The sequence below is a fragment of the Mobula birostris genome, chromosome 17 (genome assembly GCF_030028105.1).
Source record: "Mobula birostris isolate sMobBir1 chromosome 17, sMobBir1.hap1, whole genome shotgun sequence".
Classification (NCBI taxonomy): domain Eukaryota; kingdom Metazoa; phylum Chordata; class Chondrichthyes; order Myliobatiformes; family Myliobatidae; genus Mobula; species Mobula birostris.
In genome coordinates, this window is record NC_092386.1 from 66,859,361 (window position 1) to 66,879,190 (window position 19,830).

A 19,830-nucleotide genomic window follows, 5' to 3' on the forward strand; every position below is an offset into this window, starting at 1 on the left:
AACCTGTTTGTGCAGTTGTGCTATGACGCGGTAGTTAGTCCACATCTGCCGCCATGTCTTCCATCTGTCTATCACTTCCAGAAGCATGATAACCTTCAATTTGCCTGTCTTTCAGGGCTCTACTCCTGTAGTGTGTGCCAATCACCTGCCATGTCATCTGCATTTTGCTTGCATTTCATCCATCAAGTGTAAGGACTGGTATCCACTTCCACTTGTTTATCTGCCTAAAGCTGGCGATAGCATAATGCTCACTGGGTTATCACATCCTAGCTGTGGGTAGTACTATGTACTATTATATTCCTTGCAGACCAGCATTGATTTATGCTTGTTAAAGGCATTTCTGATGTACTTACTTACTGCCCACTAGGTCACTGGCATTCAGGGCAGTAATTTAGATCCTCCAGCTCGGGTGGCTTCCTTCATATCAGTAGCTTCCTTTTGATTTTCACTACTGTCACTCATGGATGGAGACTCAGGAATACTGTCACGCTCAAGTGCAGAAGGATTCTTCATTGCTGCTTCCGTAACAGTTTTGTTTTATCGGTCAGGTTGCTAGCTCTGAGCTGAACACCCTGGAGGACCAGTGAACCACTCTTAGTCTGGCTTCTACCCTTTGACCTGTTTGACATGGGTGACCCTACCAAGAGCCAAAGCATAAAGCCCTGCCTCCAGCCAACATAGCTCTCTGGGTCATTGAGGTTCGCAAGCCTTCAAACCATGACAAGTTTGTGGTCCTCTTCAGGATTTCTGACATAACCGCTGTCTATTGCCCATCACAAATGGCCATTAAGAAGATAGTGATAAGCCATATGCTGGGACTATCACGGAACCATTAACTGTTGAACTTTGAAGCAATTGCTGTTTCTATTGTTCCATTCTTGAGCATTTTTTTCATGAACACCATCTCTTTCAATCTCCTATTCTTGCATTTCTTGACAGTTTTTATTTTCTCTGCTGACTTTTATTCTGGTTACAGAACGCTTCATTTAATTATACGTCAAATATCATTGCTCTATTTAAGACCAAAGGGAGAAAGGAAACAGGTAGCTATGAACCTGCCAAACATACTGTCATTATTTGGAGAAATACTGGCATCTCAAATGAAGGATGTGATATTAAAAAAATTAAAGATAATATCATGACTGAGCAGCAATATGGATTTAGCAAAAGGAAATCATGCTTAACTAATTGATTGAGATTTGAGAATCTATCGCAATAAGAAGATGAAGCAGTGGATGTCATGCATTTGGATTTCCATAAGATCTCACATGGGAGGCTATTGAACTAGTTTAGAACAGATGCAATCAGGGGTAAATATTATCATGCATTGAGAGTGAACCAAAATAGAAATTAAAGAGTAGAACATAGAACAGTATAACACAAGAACAGGCCCTTCAGCCGACAGTGTTGTGCTGGACCAATCAAATGGCCAATTAATCTCTTCAACCTACACAATGTCCGTATTGTTCCATTTTCTTCACACTCATGTGTCTATCCAAATATCTCTTCAACGGCTCCAATGGTTCTGCCTATATCACCACTCCAGGCAATACATTCCAGGGACCTCTGCACAAAAAACTTGCCCCTTAATCTCCTTTGAAATTACCCTCTCTCACCTTAAATGCATGCCCTCTGATATTAGACATTTCAACCCTGGAAAATAGATACCGTCTGTCCACTCTGTCTATGTTTCTTACATCTTGTACAATTTCCCCTCAGTGTCTGCCACTTCAGAAAAAGTTTGTCCACCCTCTCGTTATAGTGCATGCCCACTAATCCAGGCAGCATCCTGGTAAATCTCTTCTACACCTTCTCCAAAGCCTCGACATCCTTCCTATAACAGAGCAACAAGAACTCTGTGCAATACGCCAGATGCAGCCTAACCAGAGTTTTAGAAAGCTGCAACATAACTTCCTGACTTTTGAACTCAATGCCTCGTCTAATAAAGCCAAGCATGCAATATGCCTTCTTAACTACCCTGTCGAACTGTGCAGTCACCTACAGGGAGCTATGAACTTGGACCCCAAGATCCCTCTGTTCATTGACTCTGTTAGGGTCTTGACTTAACAATGTACTGACTCTTTACATTTGACTACTAAGGAGCAACACTTTACATTTGGCCAGGTTAAACTCCATCTGCCCTTCCTTTACCCATATCTGCAACTGATTTATATCCTGCTGTATTCTTTGCCAATCACCTATGCTATCCACAGTACCACCAATCTTTGTATCGTCTGCAAACTTATTAAGCCACCAATCTACCTTTCCATCCAGGTAATTTATATACTAAACATCACAAACAGCAGCTGTCCCACTACAGACCACAGACTCCAGCTAGAATAAATCCCTTCATCTACCCTTGGTCTCCTATGGGCAAGCCAGTTCTGCACCCAAACAGCCATGACCTCACGCATCTTGATCTTCTGGATGAGCCTCCCATGAGGGACCTTGTCAAGCACTTTACTAAAATCCATGTAGACAATTTCCACAGCTCCACCTTCAACTCTCACTCTCGTCACTTGGTCAAAAACTCAATCAAGTTAGTAAGACATGACTTGCCCTGCACAAAGCTGTGCTGGCTTTCCCAAATTAGGTCATGGTTTTCCAAATGCTCATAAATACTATCCCTAAGAATTCTCTACAGTAACTTCCCAACTATTGATGTGAGCCTCACCAGTCTATAGTTTTCAGAATAATTCTTGGTTCCTTCTTGAATAATGGACCAACATTAGCTACTTGCTAATCCTCTGGGACTTTGTGGCTAGAAAGGGCATGAATATATTGGTCAAGGCCCCAGCAATCACTTCTCTTGCCTATCTCAATAACCGGTGGTATATCCCATCAGGCTCTGATATCTTATCCAACTCTTTAAGATACCCAACATGACCTCCTCCTTTACCTCGAGATGCCCAAGCATACCACTATGCTTGCACTGATCTACCTATCCTCCATATCCTTCTTCTTGGTAAATACTGATGTAAGGTGCTTGTTAGGGACCTCACCCGCATCTTCCACACACAAGCAAATGTTCCTCATTCATCTTTGAGTGGTCCTACCCTCTTCCTTGTTATTCTCTTGATGTGTTTATAGAATTCTTTTCTAGCTCCTCCTGACTTTCTGAATTCCCTCCTTCAGTTCTTTTCCAGCTTCTTTCTAATCCTCAAAGCCTCTGTTTGATTCTAATATTCTAAGCTTCATACACTTCTCCTTTTGCTTCTTGACTAAATTCATCACCTCCCTCAACATCCAAGGTTCTCTTACCTTGCCACCCTTGTCTTTCCTTCTGACTGGAACATGCCTGCCCTGCACTCTGTACAGTTGGTCTTTAAACACCTTTCACATGTCAGACATTGACATGCCCAAAAACAGCGGTTCCCAATTAACACTCCCTAGTTCCTGCCTGATGCTTTTGTAGTTTGCCCTGCTCCACTTTAATACTCTCTTACAAGGTCCATACTTATGCTTATCAATAGCTACCTTAAAACTTAAAGGAGCTATGGTCAGTATTCCTTAACTCCTCACCCACTGAGAAGTCGGTCACTGGGCCAGGCTCATTACCCAACAGCAGGTCCAGTACAGTTCCTCCTTTTGTTGGACCAACTACATAAGAAACTCTCCTGGATGCACCTAACAAATTCTGCCCCATCTTAACATTTTGTACTAAGAAGGTCCCAGTTTATATTAGAGAAGTTGAAGCTCCTCATGACAACAACCCTGTTGTTTTAACATCTTTCCTTAATCTGCCTGCATATCTGTTCCTCAATGTCCCGGTAGCTGTTGGACCCTTCCCTTTTTGAGATCTACCCATATTATGGTTCTTATTCTGTTGTGGATTTACTGAGTTTGCCCAGAAGAAAGTGAATCTTCAGGGATGTATATGGTGACATGCTTGTACTTTGATATAGACAGTGGACGAACCCTTCAGGATATTCCCTCTGAGTGCAGTTGTGATATTGTCCCTGATTAGTAGTGCAACTCCACCTTCTCTTTTTACCTCCCTCTCTAAGTTTCTCAAACATCAAAACCCTAGGACATAAAGCACCCATTCCCGTCTCTCTCTCTCAACCAAGTCTCTATAACGGCCACATCATCATAGTTCCGTGTACTGATCCATAATCTAAGTTCATCACCTTTACCCACAATACTCATAGCATTAAAATACACTTCAAAACATCCATCCCATTGTATCTGTTACTTTGCTCCTGCCTGTTTTCACTGGTGCAGACATCGAACTTCCTCTCCATCCCTCCACTTTCTGACCTAGTGCTTTAGTTCCCATCTCCCTGCCAAGCTAATTTAAACCCTCCTGAGTAGCACAAGCGAACCACATGGCCAGGTTATTGGTTCCCTTCCAGTTTATGTTTCAAAGGAGAGATGAGGGGTAAGTATTTTACACAGAGGCCCCTGGAATATGTTTCCTGGAGAGGTGGTATAGGCAGAAACATTGGAGCCTTCAAAGAGATGTTTAGATAGGTGCATGAGCATGATGAAAATGGAAGAATATAGGGTTAATTCTGCCCCAGGAAGGGTTCCAATGATCCAAGAACCTGAAACCCTGCCCCCAATACCCATTCTTCAGCCACTCATTCATCTGTACCATCATCCAATTTGCTACGTTCTGCAATTCCAGAAACCAGTTGAAAGAAAAACACAGGAGCCAGCATGGTGTCTGCTTAGCTTCTTCTTCGGCGAAGCGTGCACATAGACATATGACATGCTGGCGTAATGACATATACCACTCATGTATTTTTACATATAACTTATATTGAATTATGTAAACAATCAAACAAACATAGAAAACCTACAGCACAATACAGGCCCTTCGGCCCACAAAGCTGTGTCAAACATGTCCTTACCTTAGAAATTACCTAGGGTTACCCGTAGCCCACTATTTTTCCATGTACCTATCCAGGACTCTCTTAAAAGACCGTATCGTATCCACCTCCACCACTGTCGCCAGCAGCCCATTCCACGTACTCACCATTCTCTGCATAAAAAAACTTACCCCTGACATCTCCTCTGTACCTACTTCCAAGCACCTTAAAACTATGCCCTCTTGTGGCAACCATTTCAGCCCTAGGAGAAAGCCTCTGACTAGCCACACGATCAATGCCTCTCATCATCTTATACACCTCTATTAGGTCACCTCTCATCCTCTACCGCTCCAAGGAAAAAAGGCCGAGTTTACTCAACCTATTCTCATAAGGCATGCTCCCCAATCCAGGCAACATCCTTGTAAATCTCCTCTGCACCCTTTCTATGGTTTCCACATCCTTCCTGTAGTGAAGCAACCAGAACTGAGCACAGCATTCCAAGTGGGGTCTGACCAGGGTCCTATATAGCTGCAACATTACCTCTATACTCCCAAACTCAATACCATGATTGATGAAGGCCAATGCACCGTATGCTTTCTTAACCACAGAGTAAACCTGCACAGCAGCTTTGAGTGTCCTATGGACTCAGACCCCAAGATCCCTCTGATCCCCCACACTGCCAAGAGTCTTACCATTAATACTGTATTCTGCCATCCTAGTTGACCTACCAAAATGAACCAACACACACTTATCTGGGTTGAACTACATCTGCCACTTCTCAGCCCAGTTTTGGATCTATCAATGTCCTGTTGTAACCTCTGACAGCCCTCCAAACTATCCACAACACTCCCAACCTTTGTGTCATCAGCAAAATTACTAACCCATCCCTCCACTTCCTCATTCAGGTCATTTATAAAAATCACGAAGAGTAGGGGTCCCAGAACAGATCCCTGAGACACACCAATGTCACTGACCTCCATGCAACAATCCATCTACAACAACACTTTGCCTTCTGTGGGCAAGCCATTTCTGGATCCACAAAGCAATGTTCCTTTGGATCCCATGCCTCCTTACTTTCTCAATAAGCCTTGTGTGGGGTACCTTGTCAAATACCTTGCTGAAATCCATATACACTACATCTACTGCTCTACCTTCATCAATGTGTTTAGTCACATCCTCAAAAAATTCAATCAGGCTCGTAAGGCACAACCTGTCTTTGACAAAGCCATGCTGACTATTCCTAATCATATTATGCCTCTCCAAATATTCATAAATCCTGCCTCTCAGGATCTTCTCCATCAATTTACCAACCACTGTAGTAAGACTCACCGGTCTATAATTTCCTGGGCTATCTCTACTCCCTTTCTTGAATAAGGGAACAACATCCGCAGCCCTCCAATCCTCCGGAACCTCTCTCGTCCCCATTGATGATGCAAAGATCATCACCAGAGGCTCAGCAATCTCCTCCCTTGCCTCCCACAGTAGCCTGGGGTACATCTCGTCCAGTTCCGGTGACTTATCCAACTTGATGCTTTCCAAAATCTCCAGCACCTCCTCTTTCTTAATATCTACATGCTCAAGCTTTTCAGCCCACTGTAAGTCATCCCTACAATCACTAAGATCCTTTTTCATAGTGAATACTAAAGCAAAGCACTCATTAAATATCTCTGCTATCTCCTCCGGTTCCATACACACTTTTCCATTATCACACTTGATTGATCCTATTCTCTCATATCTTATGCTCTTTCTCTTCACATACTTGTACAATGCCTTGGAGTTTTCCTTAATCCTGTCCGCCAAGGCCTTCTCGTGGCCCCTTCTGGCTCTCCTAATTTCATTCTTAAGCTCCTTCCTGCTAGCCTTATAATCTTCTAGATCCCTATCATTACCTAGTTTTTTGAACCTTTCGTAAGCTCTTCTTTTCTTCTTGACTAGATTTACAACAGCCTTGGTACACCACGGTTCCTGTACCCTACCACCCTTTCCCTGTCTCATTGGAACGTACCTATGCAGAACTCCACGCAAATAACCACTGAACACTTGCCACGTTTCTTCGGTACATTTCCCTGAGAACACACAAACTTCCTGTCTGCATTCTACACAGATAACCTACCTCACCTCGACCCGTTATCGCCTAAGTCCCATTGAGCCAAGCCTTCCTGCTCTGTCTCCCTCTACTCTGGCGCCTGCTCTATAAAGCTGCCTCCTTTTAAACTCTTCTTGCTGTTCTAACTGGCTGATGTCCATGCACTTGCGCAGTCGTGCCCCGATCAAATCACTGAAGAAATAACTGTCTCCTTTTAAACTTTTCTGGCTTTTTCTTTCAAACAAAAGAATACTTAATCAAACAATATATTTACAATATTACTCAAATATTAAATACATAAGACTCCTCTCTGCTTAGCTATAAACTCCAACTCAATATAGAATGCATCATAATTCAAATTTGTAACATCCTGCTCTCTAGTTAGCCTCCTTCTTGTCTGTTCAGTAGGAGTTAACATGTTTCTCCAAATGAGACACCTGAAGAAGTTTTGTGGATAATTATTGTTTGTGAATACTTTAAAAAGGTGATTTTTTTTTCTTCTTGAGGTCCTTGTTACTGCAGTATGTTTCCACTTGGCTGAATAGTGTTCAGATGCATCCTTGCTTGTGGCATTTGGGGTGATTGCTGTGATCATTGAGGATTTGGTCTGTTTTCATCCCTTTCCTGCAAACCGATGTTTCCAAACTTCTGTCCGCATTCCTCCGATCAGCACGTCTAGGAAAGGGAGTTAGTCATTTGCTTCAACTTCCATGGTAAAATTAGTATCATTGAATAGGTTGCTGATTCAGTTTTGCACCTCTTTTATCTGATTTTGTTTGAGTGTGACCAATGTGTTATCGTCATAGTTTTGGTCTGATAGGTGGTAATGCTGTTCTCTCCAGTTTTTGCAGGATAGCTTCCACAATGTGTCCCGATATGGAAGATACCAATGGTGATCCTTCCAGCTGCTTGAAGTGCTGTCCATTAAACGAAGTTATGTTTGAACGTGATTGAACTGAGAGGAAACATACTGTAGTAGTGCAGACCTCAAAAAGAGAAAACGGAAATCACCTTTTCGAAGTATTCACACACGATGGTTATGCAAAAAAATTCATCAGAAGGTGCCTCGTCCAGAGGAACAACCTTTTAACTCCTACTGAAAAGACAGAAAGCTAATCCTACCACACATCTGGAAAATTCTGAAATGACGGCAAGACTGATCCAGTATGGTCATCCAGGAAGCTACAAAAATCCTGGCAGAAGCACAAAACAAAAAACCAAGAGAATTCTTAGAAGCTTGGTTCTCAACGGAAGACTCCCTTAACAAACATATTGAACTGGACGCAATTTACGAACCTTTGCATCTGCGGGATCGAGTCCGAGGGGTGAGTCGTGGAATCAGTGCCCACAACAAACCGATAACAGGAAAACGGGCCAGTGGAGATCACTCATCCATGTGGTTGGCCAGTGTGACAACTGACCAACAATGTGTCGGACCAATATAAATGTGAGCACCCAGCAGAAACAACACTCAGTTGTGCACTAATAATGTCACCTCCGCTGATGATGGAACGTTTGTGACCTAACCTTCAGGCTCGGCGAACAACTCTATGAACGAGCTACCAATCTTCTCTTTCCTTTCAAACATTCTCTATCCTGCGCAGAGGGTATCGATCTGCTTTAGTTACTGTGCTGATGTTGACATTAAAATCACCACAGATCCTGACAGACCCATTCTTCTTGGCTACTGGAACTGCTGGTATTGCCCATGGGCTCCACTCAACCTTGGAGAGAATTCTTTCAGCCTCCATGCATTCTAGCTCACTGGCTACTTTATTACAGCTGGTATAAGGAACCCGATGGGCTTTGTAAAACTTGAATGTGGCATTTTCATTTAACAATATTTTATCCTTGATATGCTTGAGTTTTCCAAAACCGTCCCTGAGCACTGCTGTGGCATCAGCCAGTACCTCTCTTCATTCACTTTCAGTTCACTCTTTTGCAGGGGATGGGGCATGCAATTGGTGGATGGATCTCCAATCAAGTTGTCATTGTCTCAGCTAATCACGGCCCCACAATGCTGGTCCTCCTGTTTTTCCCACATATAAGCCCATTGTGGCTTGTTGGTTGTTGTATTTCACTGTTATGAATGTCATTCCCACAGGATTTATCTTCTCTCAGATATAAGTTCTTAGTTGGACATCTGCAGGCTTCAGCTCAGTATCTTTGAAATGCCATTCAAACTCATTTTGTGTAATGACTGAAACAGCCAAGCCAGAGTCCAGCTCCATTTTAATTAATTTGCTGTTCACTTCTGGTGTAAGCCATATTGCTTGCCTATTGTTAGTTTTCACATTGTAAATCTCAAGGCTTGCTCAGTCCGGTGTCACCCTCAGCATTATTAGATTTTTTTTCATCAACAGCGTGCAGATTAGTGCTCTTTTAGAAACTGCACCTTGACTTTTTATCTCATTCTCTTCCCTGTGCAGTCTATTTATTTTTGTCTGCCCAACAAGCTCTTTGAATGTGTCCTACTTTGTTGTATTTTCTGTAAATTTTGCCTTTAAACCTGCACTGGTCTGGTGTATGTGAACCCCTGGCACATCAGTAACACAATTTTTGTTGACCAGGCAGTTTCAGTTCAGATGTTGTAATTTTGTTCATACTCACTGCCATTGCTGACTGCAACTCAGTTGCGTCCCTGAGCGTGGTTTCCATTGAAACAACGATTTCAACTGCTCTTTTAAATGTGAGTTGTGCTTCAGTTAGGAGCTGTTTTTGAATTCTTTCTATAAGATTTCACCATCTAAATGATCTCTCAGTGCATCATTAAGCCCATCACTGACAGTTAATGCTCAGACAATTTCTTCAATTCAGCCACATAATCTGAAATGGACTCCTCTTCTTTTGATTCTGCTTATGAAACCTAAAATGCTCTGCAATCAACAATGCTTTTGGTTCTAAATGTTCTTTCATTACATTCACAACATCAGTAAAGCTCATTATGGCTGGTTTGGTTGGAGCAGTCAAATTTCTAAGCAAACTGCATGTTTTCCTACCTATTGCACTCAGTAACACTGACATTCACTTTTCATTGGCTATTTCATTTGCTTCAAAATGCTGCTCAATTCATTCAGTATACATCATCCAGTTACCTGCTATGCAATTGAACACAGCTATCTTTCTGATGTATACAGCCATTTCTGTTTTTTATTTTTTTATTATTAATATCATTCTGTACTCACTCTTTATGAACCCATGAATTTCATCCATTTGCTGCCCTTTACTTCAATTGGAGCCTCTGTCTCCTCCCTTACAAAGAAAAGTAACGTGCTGCGCTTCAACAGGTAGGTAGTCCTCTCAGGTTCATTTTAAAAGTTACTCGTTGCCATTGTTATGTTTTGTAACTCCAGAAGCAAATTGAAACAAAAACGTAAGGGCCAGGATGGCTTCTACTTACTTTTTTCATTGGTGAGGCATGTACATATGATGTGGTGGCATAGTGATGTATTCCATTCACGTACTTTTACATATAACCCATAATGAATTATATAAACAAATAAATGCTTAGTCAAGTAATATATTTACAATATTACTCAAATATTACTGAAATATTAAATATGATTCCTGCACTATTCCTGCTCTGACTAACATGTGGTACTGGCAGTAATCCAGAGATTACTACCTTGGAGGTCCTGCTCTTCAGTCTCTTTTCTAACTCCCTGTTCTCACTGCCTAGGACCTCTTCCCCTTTCTACCCATGTCATTGGTGCCAATGTGCACCATGATCTCCAGCTGCTTACCTTTCCCCTTAAGAATATTCTGCAACTGCTCTGAGACATCCTGGACACTAGCACGCGAAAGGCAGCACACCACACTGCTGTCTCTTTTGTGGCCACAGGATCTATCGAGTCTCGTATCACTATCACCCTACCTGACTTTACTCTTCCCTGCTGAGCCTTAGAGCCAACCACAGTGTCACTGGCCTGGCTGCTGCTGCTGTGCCCTGGGAGGTCAATCCCCCAGCAGTATCCACAGGGGTGTACATATTGCTGAGTGGAACGGCCACAGGGGAACCCGGCACTGACTGCTTTCTCCCCTTACTTCTCCTGGTGGTTACCCATCTACTATCTCAAGCCTGTCCTCTGGGTGTGATCACCTCAGTAAAGGTCTCGTCTATGAGGCTTTGGGCCTCCCAGATGGTCCTGAGTGCATACAGCTCCAGCCCCAGCTCCCTGAAGTTAGCATTCCACTGCCTTATCTACCATTCTGTCTACACTGGATTAAGGGTTAAGGACAACAAAAAAAAAATCTTACCTGCTCTTACCTGTGTCTTCCTTCTGAAACCTTTGAGTCTTCCACTCACCTCGTTCACTTACTCAGCCTCTTCTTGCCGAGCTTGTTATACCTTCAGCTCTAACTTTGTCAGCTTAAGTTTCTACAATCAAATGAATGATTCCAAATGATTCAGCACCCTTAGCCTCTTTAGTTCTCGCAGAAGCCTGCTGAGATGAGTAGAGGCAAACAGATCCTTCTCAGGTTGGATGGGATGGACATGCTTAATGGGACAAAGCAGTGCCCCACTATTCACAATTTGCATCAAAAACCTGGGTGAGGGAATAGAAGGGAAGATTTCTAGTTTGCAGATAAGAGTGACGAGGATAAGTGAGCAGCATGCAGTGCAATGTGGGAAGATGGGGGCTTATCCACTTTGGCTAGGAAAACAGAAAGGCTGAGTATTTTCAAAAAGTAAGAGATCAGGGTGGTTGATGTTCAAGGGCTCCTAAAATCCTTGTGCATAAGTCACTAAAAACTAACATGTATATGTCATAAATTAGTGGGATGATGGATTTCATTGCTAGAAGATCAGAGCATAAAAAATAAAGTTGGCTTAATACAATTAGACAGGGTCCTGTTGAAGTCACGACGGTAAAAATTGATCTTACCTACTGTAAATACCGGCTATAGAGAGAATACAGTGAGAATTCATCAGATTTATTCCTAGGGTGTTCAGTCTGTCATATGAGGAGTGAATGAATAGGCAAGGCTCTGTTGCAAGGAACGGGGTGAACCCAAACGCAGGACACTGGCACGGAGATAGGTTTAGGATGAAGGTGAGGGCGTGAGTGTAGCTGGACCTGACACAAAGTGTTGCTGGAGTTGAACGGCAAACAGAAAGGCAGGCGGCAGGCAACCCTTATCTTGACATGGAGTGTAGAAGGGCAAGCGGTAGACAATACTTTTCTTGGCAGGGAGAGACAGAGTTACACAGGAAATCCTTGGTACTGAAGTAAAACTTAGAATCCTTATCTTGACATGGAGAGACAGAGTTACCCAGGTAAACCTCGGTACTGAAGTAAAACTTAGAACACATAATTCTAAGCGGCCGGGAACATTAATTACCACACTGGCTAAACAACGATCTGGCAACGAGTGGATGCAAAGCCGGGGTTTTTATGCTGCAGGTCTTGATGAGAACCAGGTGTGTCACCATCAAAGGGAATTAGGAGAAAATGGGGAATAAACAGTCGGGACCGTGACACAATCAAAGGGAATTAGGGGAAAATGGGGAATTAACTGTTGGGACCGTGACAGGCTCCTGTCCCCTAGAGTTCAGTAGAGTAAGGGGTGACCTCAATGTGACATACAAAATATGTAGAGGACTGGAGAGAGATGAAAAGAGGATGTTGCATCTGGCAGAAGAGTGTAAAACAAGGAATAAAAATGTATGAGTAGGCCATTCAACCCTCTAGCCCTTCTCCAATATTCAACCAGATCATGACTGACTATTTATCTTAATACCTGCATATTCCTGCATTCTCGTCATACCCTGTGATTCCTCTTGGATAACAGCCTCAAAACTGATGGTAGGCAATTCAGAATTAAGATGTTCTTGCATCCTACTTGTTTGCCAATATGTCCTTTATGACTAAACTGAGAGAAAGGGCAAAAGAAATTACCTGGTCATGGGAGATATGACAGGGAAATATTGTCTGACTTCCGTCAGTGTCTACAGCTAGATAGATGATGAGCAGAAACTTCTCTATTTTTTCCATCTTAGAATTATTTGGGCTACCCAGATGGATTAGCTGAAGCTGTCAAAGTAGCAGAGGTTTTGATTGTTCAGTCAGAGCAAAGTGAGATATCAGAAGAGTTGGAAATAAGTATTCCAATAAGTACATAGAGTATCCTAAATGATTTATTACACATGATTTAGTTATAAATTCATACATCACTGCAATGGCCCTTTGAGGTACACTGACCATCAAAAATCCACTTACACCAATCCTCTTCTAATCCAGTGTTGCTCTCCTCAAATTTCCATAAAATGCCCCAGTTTCCAGTACTCAGCCACATAAACTAGGGTAAAATTACAGTGGTCAATTAACCTAACAAGTGGCATATCTTGGAGCTGTGGGTGGAAACTGTGCCACCTGGGGAAAATCCACATGATCAGAGGGAGAACTTGCAAACTCCACCCAGACGGCACTGAATTTCTGGTATGAGCCCAGGTTCCCTCTGTGCCACCCAAATATGATTTCTGTCTCTGTTATTTTTACTTTTTATCTTGTCTTCATTACTTTTTCTTTTTCGAAACTGACTCCGATTTTCCTCTTTACATTTGTCCCTTTCTTCATTCTGAAGGGCACCGTCGTTCCCCAGAGTCCTGGATTTCCAGCAGCCCTCTCCAATAGCTTATAGTTCCAGATACTTGTAGTATGCATTATTTAAGATAAAGATGAGAAGAAAAGTATGAGATAAACTAGTAAGTGACATGTTCTACAAATCCTGGTGAGTTAGCCAGTGAAAGGTTTGGTCTGTATGGACGTACTGACTGTATATTTCTGTTCGCAGTCCTTGTCGTTGTTACTGGAATCTCACCATGCTAAAGACCTTGTGTGTTCCATCGCTGGGTATTATAAGCTCTATGTGAACTCCAGAGACTCCATTTTTACCTGGCCTGGCAATGATCAAGCTCAGCTTCTTAACACAGAGGAAGGTAATGGTTTAGTTACTGTTCATTTGTAAATAGGAATTCTAGTTGTTCACTGGACATTCTTTTTTCCTGAGTAATGTCTATTGTCACTCGTCCAAGAGAGAGTTGTTTCTTGCTGCATTTGCTAGCATTGTAAATTTGGGGGTTCTCATAATGGAGACGGTGATCACATTCCTGAGCAGTTCTGATTAGAGTAAGGTTTTCTGAGTCGTAGCTCCATCTCTGAATGGGAAAACTGTGTGTTAGAACCAAGCTGAGCACACTGTGGCTGTAATAGAGAGTTGGTTTCAATTCAGACATTATGCTCTATTCCATTGGTACGATTTTGAGGCCATTTATTTTTTCATTAATCTTTGTGGGAGCTTCACTTAACATGAGCTTGCTACAGTTTTCGTTTTCAGCAGTTACTACAGTCAAAAGTATGATATGGCTGTGAAATCCCGGACGTGCAGGTTCTTCCTTCCTTAGGTGTTGTAGCTAGCTAGATCTAATGATTCATGGGGGTGGGGGGGGGGATAGAAAATGAAAAGGAAACAGCATTTAGAATTCTGCCCTTAATTCCCATTGTAGCTTGTTGAAGGCATCACTTTCTGTAACAGGAGTAATATTGTCCACATGACTTAACATTCCCTGCTGGATCCTTGCTCATTTGATATCAAACGGGGCAGAGCCCAGGGTCTGCTGCTGGCTCAGAAGGAAATTTTCAGTCAGGGCTCTTGCTCTACATTGAACTCACTCATATAGGTCATTAATCAGGTAATCTGGATGAGATCTGGTGGCAGCATTCAAAATGAAGTACTGTACTGTGTTGCCACTCATTGTCTGGCTTTACCAGAAGTCATCACTTCCTGTATCAGAGGATCTCTGTAGGTTCTGATGATGTTATTCTTAGCTGCAACTATGCTCAGGAATGCTATATTAAGTGAAAATATTTAATAAAGTTTCCCATTTAAGTAAGATTTTCCGCATCTTTAGTCTGTGATTCTTGGTTCTGGATTTTCCAGCCATCCCCCTTGTATATAGAGTCCTGTTAAAAATGCTTAATTCCACCTTCTCATTCTTCTCTACTTCAGTAAGTATAGATCCAACCAATGTAATCTCATATGTCAGTTCTGTCATCCTAGGATTTAGTCCAGTGCATGTTTATTACGTTCCCAGGATTTAGTCTACTACATGTTCATTATGTTCTCAGAATTTAGTCTAATGTTCATTATGTTCCCAGGATTTAGTCTGCTACATGTTCATTACGTTCCCAAGATTTAGTCTAGTACGTGTTCATTATGTTCTCAGGATTTGGTCCAGTACATGTTCATTAAGTTCCCTTCAAGAACACTTGAGCTTCTTTGCACCTCCCCTTTGACAGTCTATCACCATTCCATACTGGTTTGTGACCATTTAACTTTCCTGCCACATTCCAAAGACGTATGAGTTTGTAGGTCAATTGGTCACATGGGTGTAATTGGGCAGCGGACACTCATTGGGCGTGAAGAGTCTGGTACTGTGCTATAGCTTTAAATCAGGGGTTCCCAACCTGTGGTCCACACACCCCTCAGTTAATGGTAGGGGTCCATGGTATTAAAGAGGTTGGGAGCCCCTGCTCTAAATAAAAATATATAATATTGTGCATTTGCACACCTTCCCTGCAACATTTTGGCAGCCTCCTCCCATGTCATGTTACTTGCAGGTGTTAGATTTTGTTCACTTATCCAAATCATTCCTATATATCTTGTGAAATTTTGGAGCCCAAACAGTGATCCTTGTGGCAATCCTTTGACTGCCACCCAAAAAATTCCTTTATTCCTACTCCCTGTCTCCTGCTGAGCAACAATTCTCAATGCATGCTGCTGTATTACGTAGACACAGCTTAAAGTGCATAAGGAAAGAATCTCACAGAACACTTTCAGAAATTAATTCACCTTACACTGATATCTAATATTGATTTCTTAAAAAGTTACTGATTTTTCTTTAAATAGTGAGTGCAATATTTGCCTGAGACAAGAAATGAACCTGAGTGGTGTGAAGTTGCTGAAGTAGCACACACAATTACTGGCCAAAAATCAGTGAAGCTCTCTCAGTTAAAAGCTCCCCTTAAAGTGATTCCTCAGGCAAAACACCAAGACAATACCACTTCCACCTGAAATAATTGAAAACCAAAAGGATGCAAACATTAATTGCATATCTATGATCAGAAATGTTTGTTGGTGGATCCTCTCTTTGACATGAGATATACCTTTCTCATTGTGCAGGTGATGAGGCCCGCGGGTTAAGTGACTCAGAGTCATTGTTGGATATGGACTCATCGGTAGACATGTCTGTCCACAGACTGAGAAATGGATTCATTCAGCCACTGACTGAGGCAGATGAAGATGACAAGAACTCTGAAAATGAGGCAACAGACAGTGACTATATGCAGGAGGATATCCTGGAAGAGACTAGTTGCAGTACAGGGGATGTATCAGACTTTAATGATGAAATAAGTCAGGGAGGTGACACTTGTGAAAGAAGCTGTTCTGCTGACTCACTGGAAGAACTGCAGATGGAGACTTCAATGAGCAGCCTGTCAGGTCTGCACTCATATGATGACTCCTCTGAAGAGGATGACAAAAATTCTGCCGCTGAGGAGAGTGAAGGTGAGCCATCCACAAGCAAGCAAACAATGGAATCTGAAATCAGGGTTCCTCAGCTTGCAACAGAATCGCCAATCTCCACCCAGCCCTTCGCAGAGTACAGCAACAGTGCTATGAAGGAACTGGTGACTTGCCACTCACCTGACCTCAGTCTAAGCACACATCATTCTGCTGCAGAAACCTGGAACCAGCATGCCGAAGTTGTGGATGGGAGTGATACACAAGGGAGCATAGCTTGTGCTTTGACCCAGTACAGTATGGTGACCGAGTTACCACCTATTCCTTCCCCAGTGGAGTCAACTGATGATGGGGATGCATCTGGTGAGTTTCTAATCATCCCTATTCTGGACCCTCCCCTTGGCTTTCGAGACAGCAGTTCTGAGGATGAATTTTTTGATGCAGTTGAAAGATTTACTACATTTGAGACCCCAGATGATGCAAAAATCACTGAAGCTGGAGCAGGTGGGTCAAAACGATGATCACAATTGATTGTCTGTTCTCTCCATCAGATCTCTTCCATCTCAGGGAACATTGCTTTTGAACAGGACACGGAAACACGTTTATATATGGATGTACAACTTGTTATGTCTATCATTCTTCACTTTAAGTATTAACAATTTTATTTTTTTTAATAACTGGTGATGATGATATTGGAGAGGCAATAAATGACTTGGGTGATAGGAAAGATCTGACTTGACACACACAATGATAAAATAGCAGATTATTGAAGCCAGACACACAATGACCTACCTGTCAGATTCCTTCTTCTTTGCCTCTTTGTCTCTTTCACCTATCACCTGCTGGCTTCTCACATTATTCCCTTTCATCCTGGTAGCGTAGCAGTTAGCGATTACAGCTTGGGGCATTCCAGAGTTCAGAGTTCAATTCTGGCTTAAGAATGTCCTCCCTGTGGAATACATGGACTTTCTCAGAGTCCTCCGGTTTCCGACCACAGTCCAAAGACGTACCGAGTAGGTTAATTGGTCTTTGTAAATTGTCCTCTGACTAGATTAAGGTTAATCGGGGTTGTGGGTTCACTGGGGCAGTGTGGCTTCAAGGGCCAGCAAAACCTTCTCCCCACTGTATTGCTAAATAAATAAAGATGGCTTTTTAGAGCAGCTTGTGGTTGAGTCCAGTATGGAAGAGGCAATTCTGCACTGAGTGTTGTGTAATGAACCTGATTTGATTAGGGAGCTTAAGGTAAAGGAACCTTTAGGAGACAATGATCATAATATAATAAAATTCACCCTGCAGTTTGAGAGGTAGAGCTAAAATCCGATGTATCAGTATTACAGTTAAGTAAAGGGAATCACAAGAGGCATGACAGAGGAACTGGCCAAAGTTAATTGGAAAGGGACACTAGCAGGGATGATGGATGAACAGCAATGGCTGGAATTTCTGGGAACAATTTGGAAGACGTGGGATAGATGCATCCTAAAGAAATATTCGAAAGGGAGGATGAGGCATCTGTGGTTGACAAGGCTATCAAAGACAGCATAAAAGCAAAAGAGAGGGCATATAACATAGAAAAAATTAGTGGGAGGTAGAGGATTGAGAAGCTCTTAAAAACCAAATCAGAAGGCAACTGAAAAAGCAATAAGGACGGTAAAGATGAACTATGAAGGGTAGCTTGCCAATAACATAAAAGGGAATACTAAAAGTTTTTTCAGATATATAAAGAAGTGAGAGTGGACATCCATATTATCATGCACCTCCACTGTTATTTGGAGGCACATGATAAAATAGGCCAAAGTCAGCATGGTTTCCATAAGGGGAAATCTTGCCCGGCAAACCTGTTGGAATTCTTTGAGGAAATAACAGACAGGGTAGACAAGGGAGAGCCAGTGGATGTTTGTTAACTTGGATTTTCAGAAGGCCTTTGACAAAGTGCTACCCATGAGACTGCTAAACAAGATATGGTATTACAAGAAAGATACAAGCATGGATAAATTATTGGCAAACCCACAGGGGGGAAAGAATGGGAATAAAGGGCACTTTTTCTGGTTGGAGGCTGGTGATTCTCAGGGATCAATGTTCGAACAACCTATTTTTATGTTATATGTCAATGATTTGGATGATTGAGTTGATGGCTTATGACCAGGTTTGTGGATCGGTGGAGGGGCAGGCAGTGTTGAAGAAGCAGGGAGTCTGCAGAAGGACTTGGACAGATTAGGAGAATGGGTACAGAAGTGGCAGATGGAATTTAATGTAGGGAAGTGCATGGTCATGCACTTTGGCAGAAGGAATAAAGGTACAGACTGCCTTTCTAATGGGGAGAAAATTCAGAAATCAGAGGTGCAAAGGGTCTTGGGAGTCTTTGTGCTTGCAGATTGAGTTGGAGATAAGGAAGGCAAATGCCTTAGTCTTAGAGAACGAAAATACCAAAGCAAGGATGTAATGCTGAGGCTTTATAAGGCATTGATCAAATCACATTTGTAGTATTGTGAACAGTTTTGGACCACTTATCCCCCAATCAGGTTTATTATCACTGGCATGTGACATGAAATTTGTTAACTTAGCAGCAGCAGTTCAATGCAATGCATAATCTAGCAGAGAGAAAAAAAAACAATAAATAAAAATAAAACATAATAATAAGTAAGCAAGTAAATCTGTTATGTATATTGAATAGATTTTTAAAAATGTGCAGAAACAGAAATACTGTATATTAAAAAATGTGAGGTATGTCCAAAGCTTGAATGTCCATTTAGGAATCGGGTGGCAGAGGGGAAGAAGCTGTTCCTGAATCGCTGAGTGTGTGCCTTCAGGCTTCTGTATCTCCTACCTGATGGTAACAGTGAGAAAGGGGCATGCCCTGGGTGCTGGAGGTCCTTAATAATGGACTAGCACTGGAGAGGGTCCAGAGGAAGCTCATGAGAATACTGTAATCCTGGGAACGAAAGGGTTAATGTACAAGAAGCATTCGATGGCTCTGTGCCTGTACTTGCTGGAGTTTAGAAGAATGGCAGGGGCAGGGGTGGAGAGAGTGGGAAGATCTCTTTGAAAATTGAAAGGCCTGGATAGAATGGCTGTGGAGAGGATATTTCCTGTAGTGGGGAGTCTAGGACCAGAAGGCACAGCCTCAGAAGAGAGGGATGTGCCTTTAGAACAGCTAATTTTTCACAACTTCCTCTCAGAAGGCAGACATTTGACAGTCTTCTAATTCAGCTAGTTGGGCACATTTCTTTCCTCTCTAGCCCCAAAACTCTTTACTGGCCACCAACAGTTTTACCTTGGGATATCCTGTCAGGAGTAATATCTGGAAGAGAGAAAATCTGCAGGAATGGTAGCTCAAAGAACCTTGCAGCCCACTGGATCTGTATCAGCTCTTCAAGACAGTTCTTTGAAGTTGTAATTGGAACTAGCAAG

At 42.3% G+C, this 19,830-nt stretch overlaps 1 protein-coding gene across 1 annotated transcript in view; it reads left to right on the forward strand.

Annotated features, from left to right (window-relative positions):
* The window catches only part of LOC140211455 (FERM and PDZ domain-containing protein 1-like), a 122,812-nt gene extending 105,869 nt beyond the window's left edge, over nucleotides 1-16,943 (forward strand). Inside the window, exons 14-15 of the mRNA XM_072281156.1 lie at nucleotides 13,696-13,840; nucleotides 16,084-16,943. Of these exons, the coding sequence (XP_072137257.1) occupies nucleotides 13,696-13,840; nucleotides 16,084-16,943 (1,005 nt within the window). The remainder of the gene's footprint in view (nucleotides 1-13,695; nucleotides 13,841-16,083) is intronic.
* The last annotated feature ends 2,887 nt before the right edge of the window (nucleotides 16,944-19,830 follow it).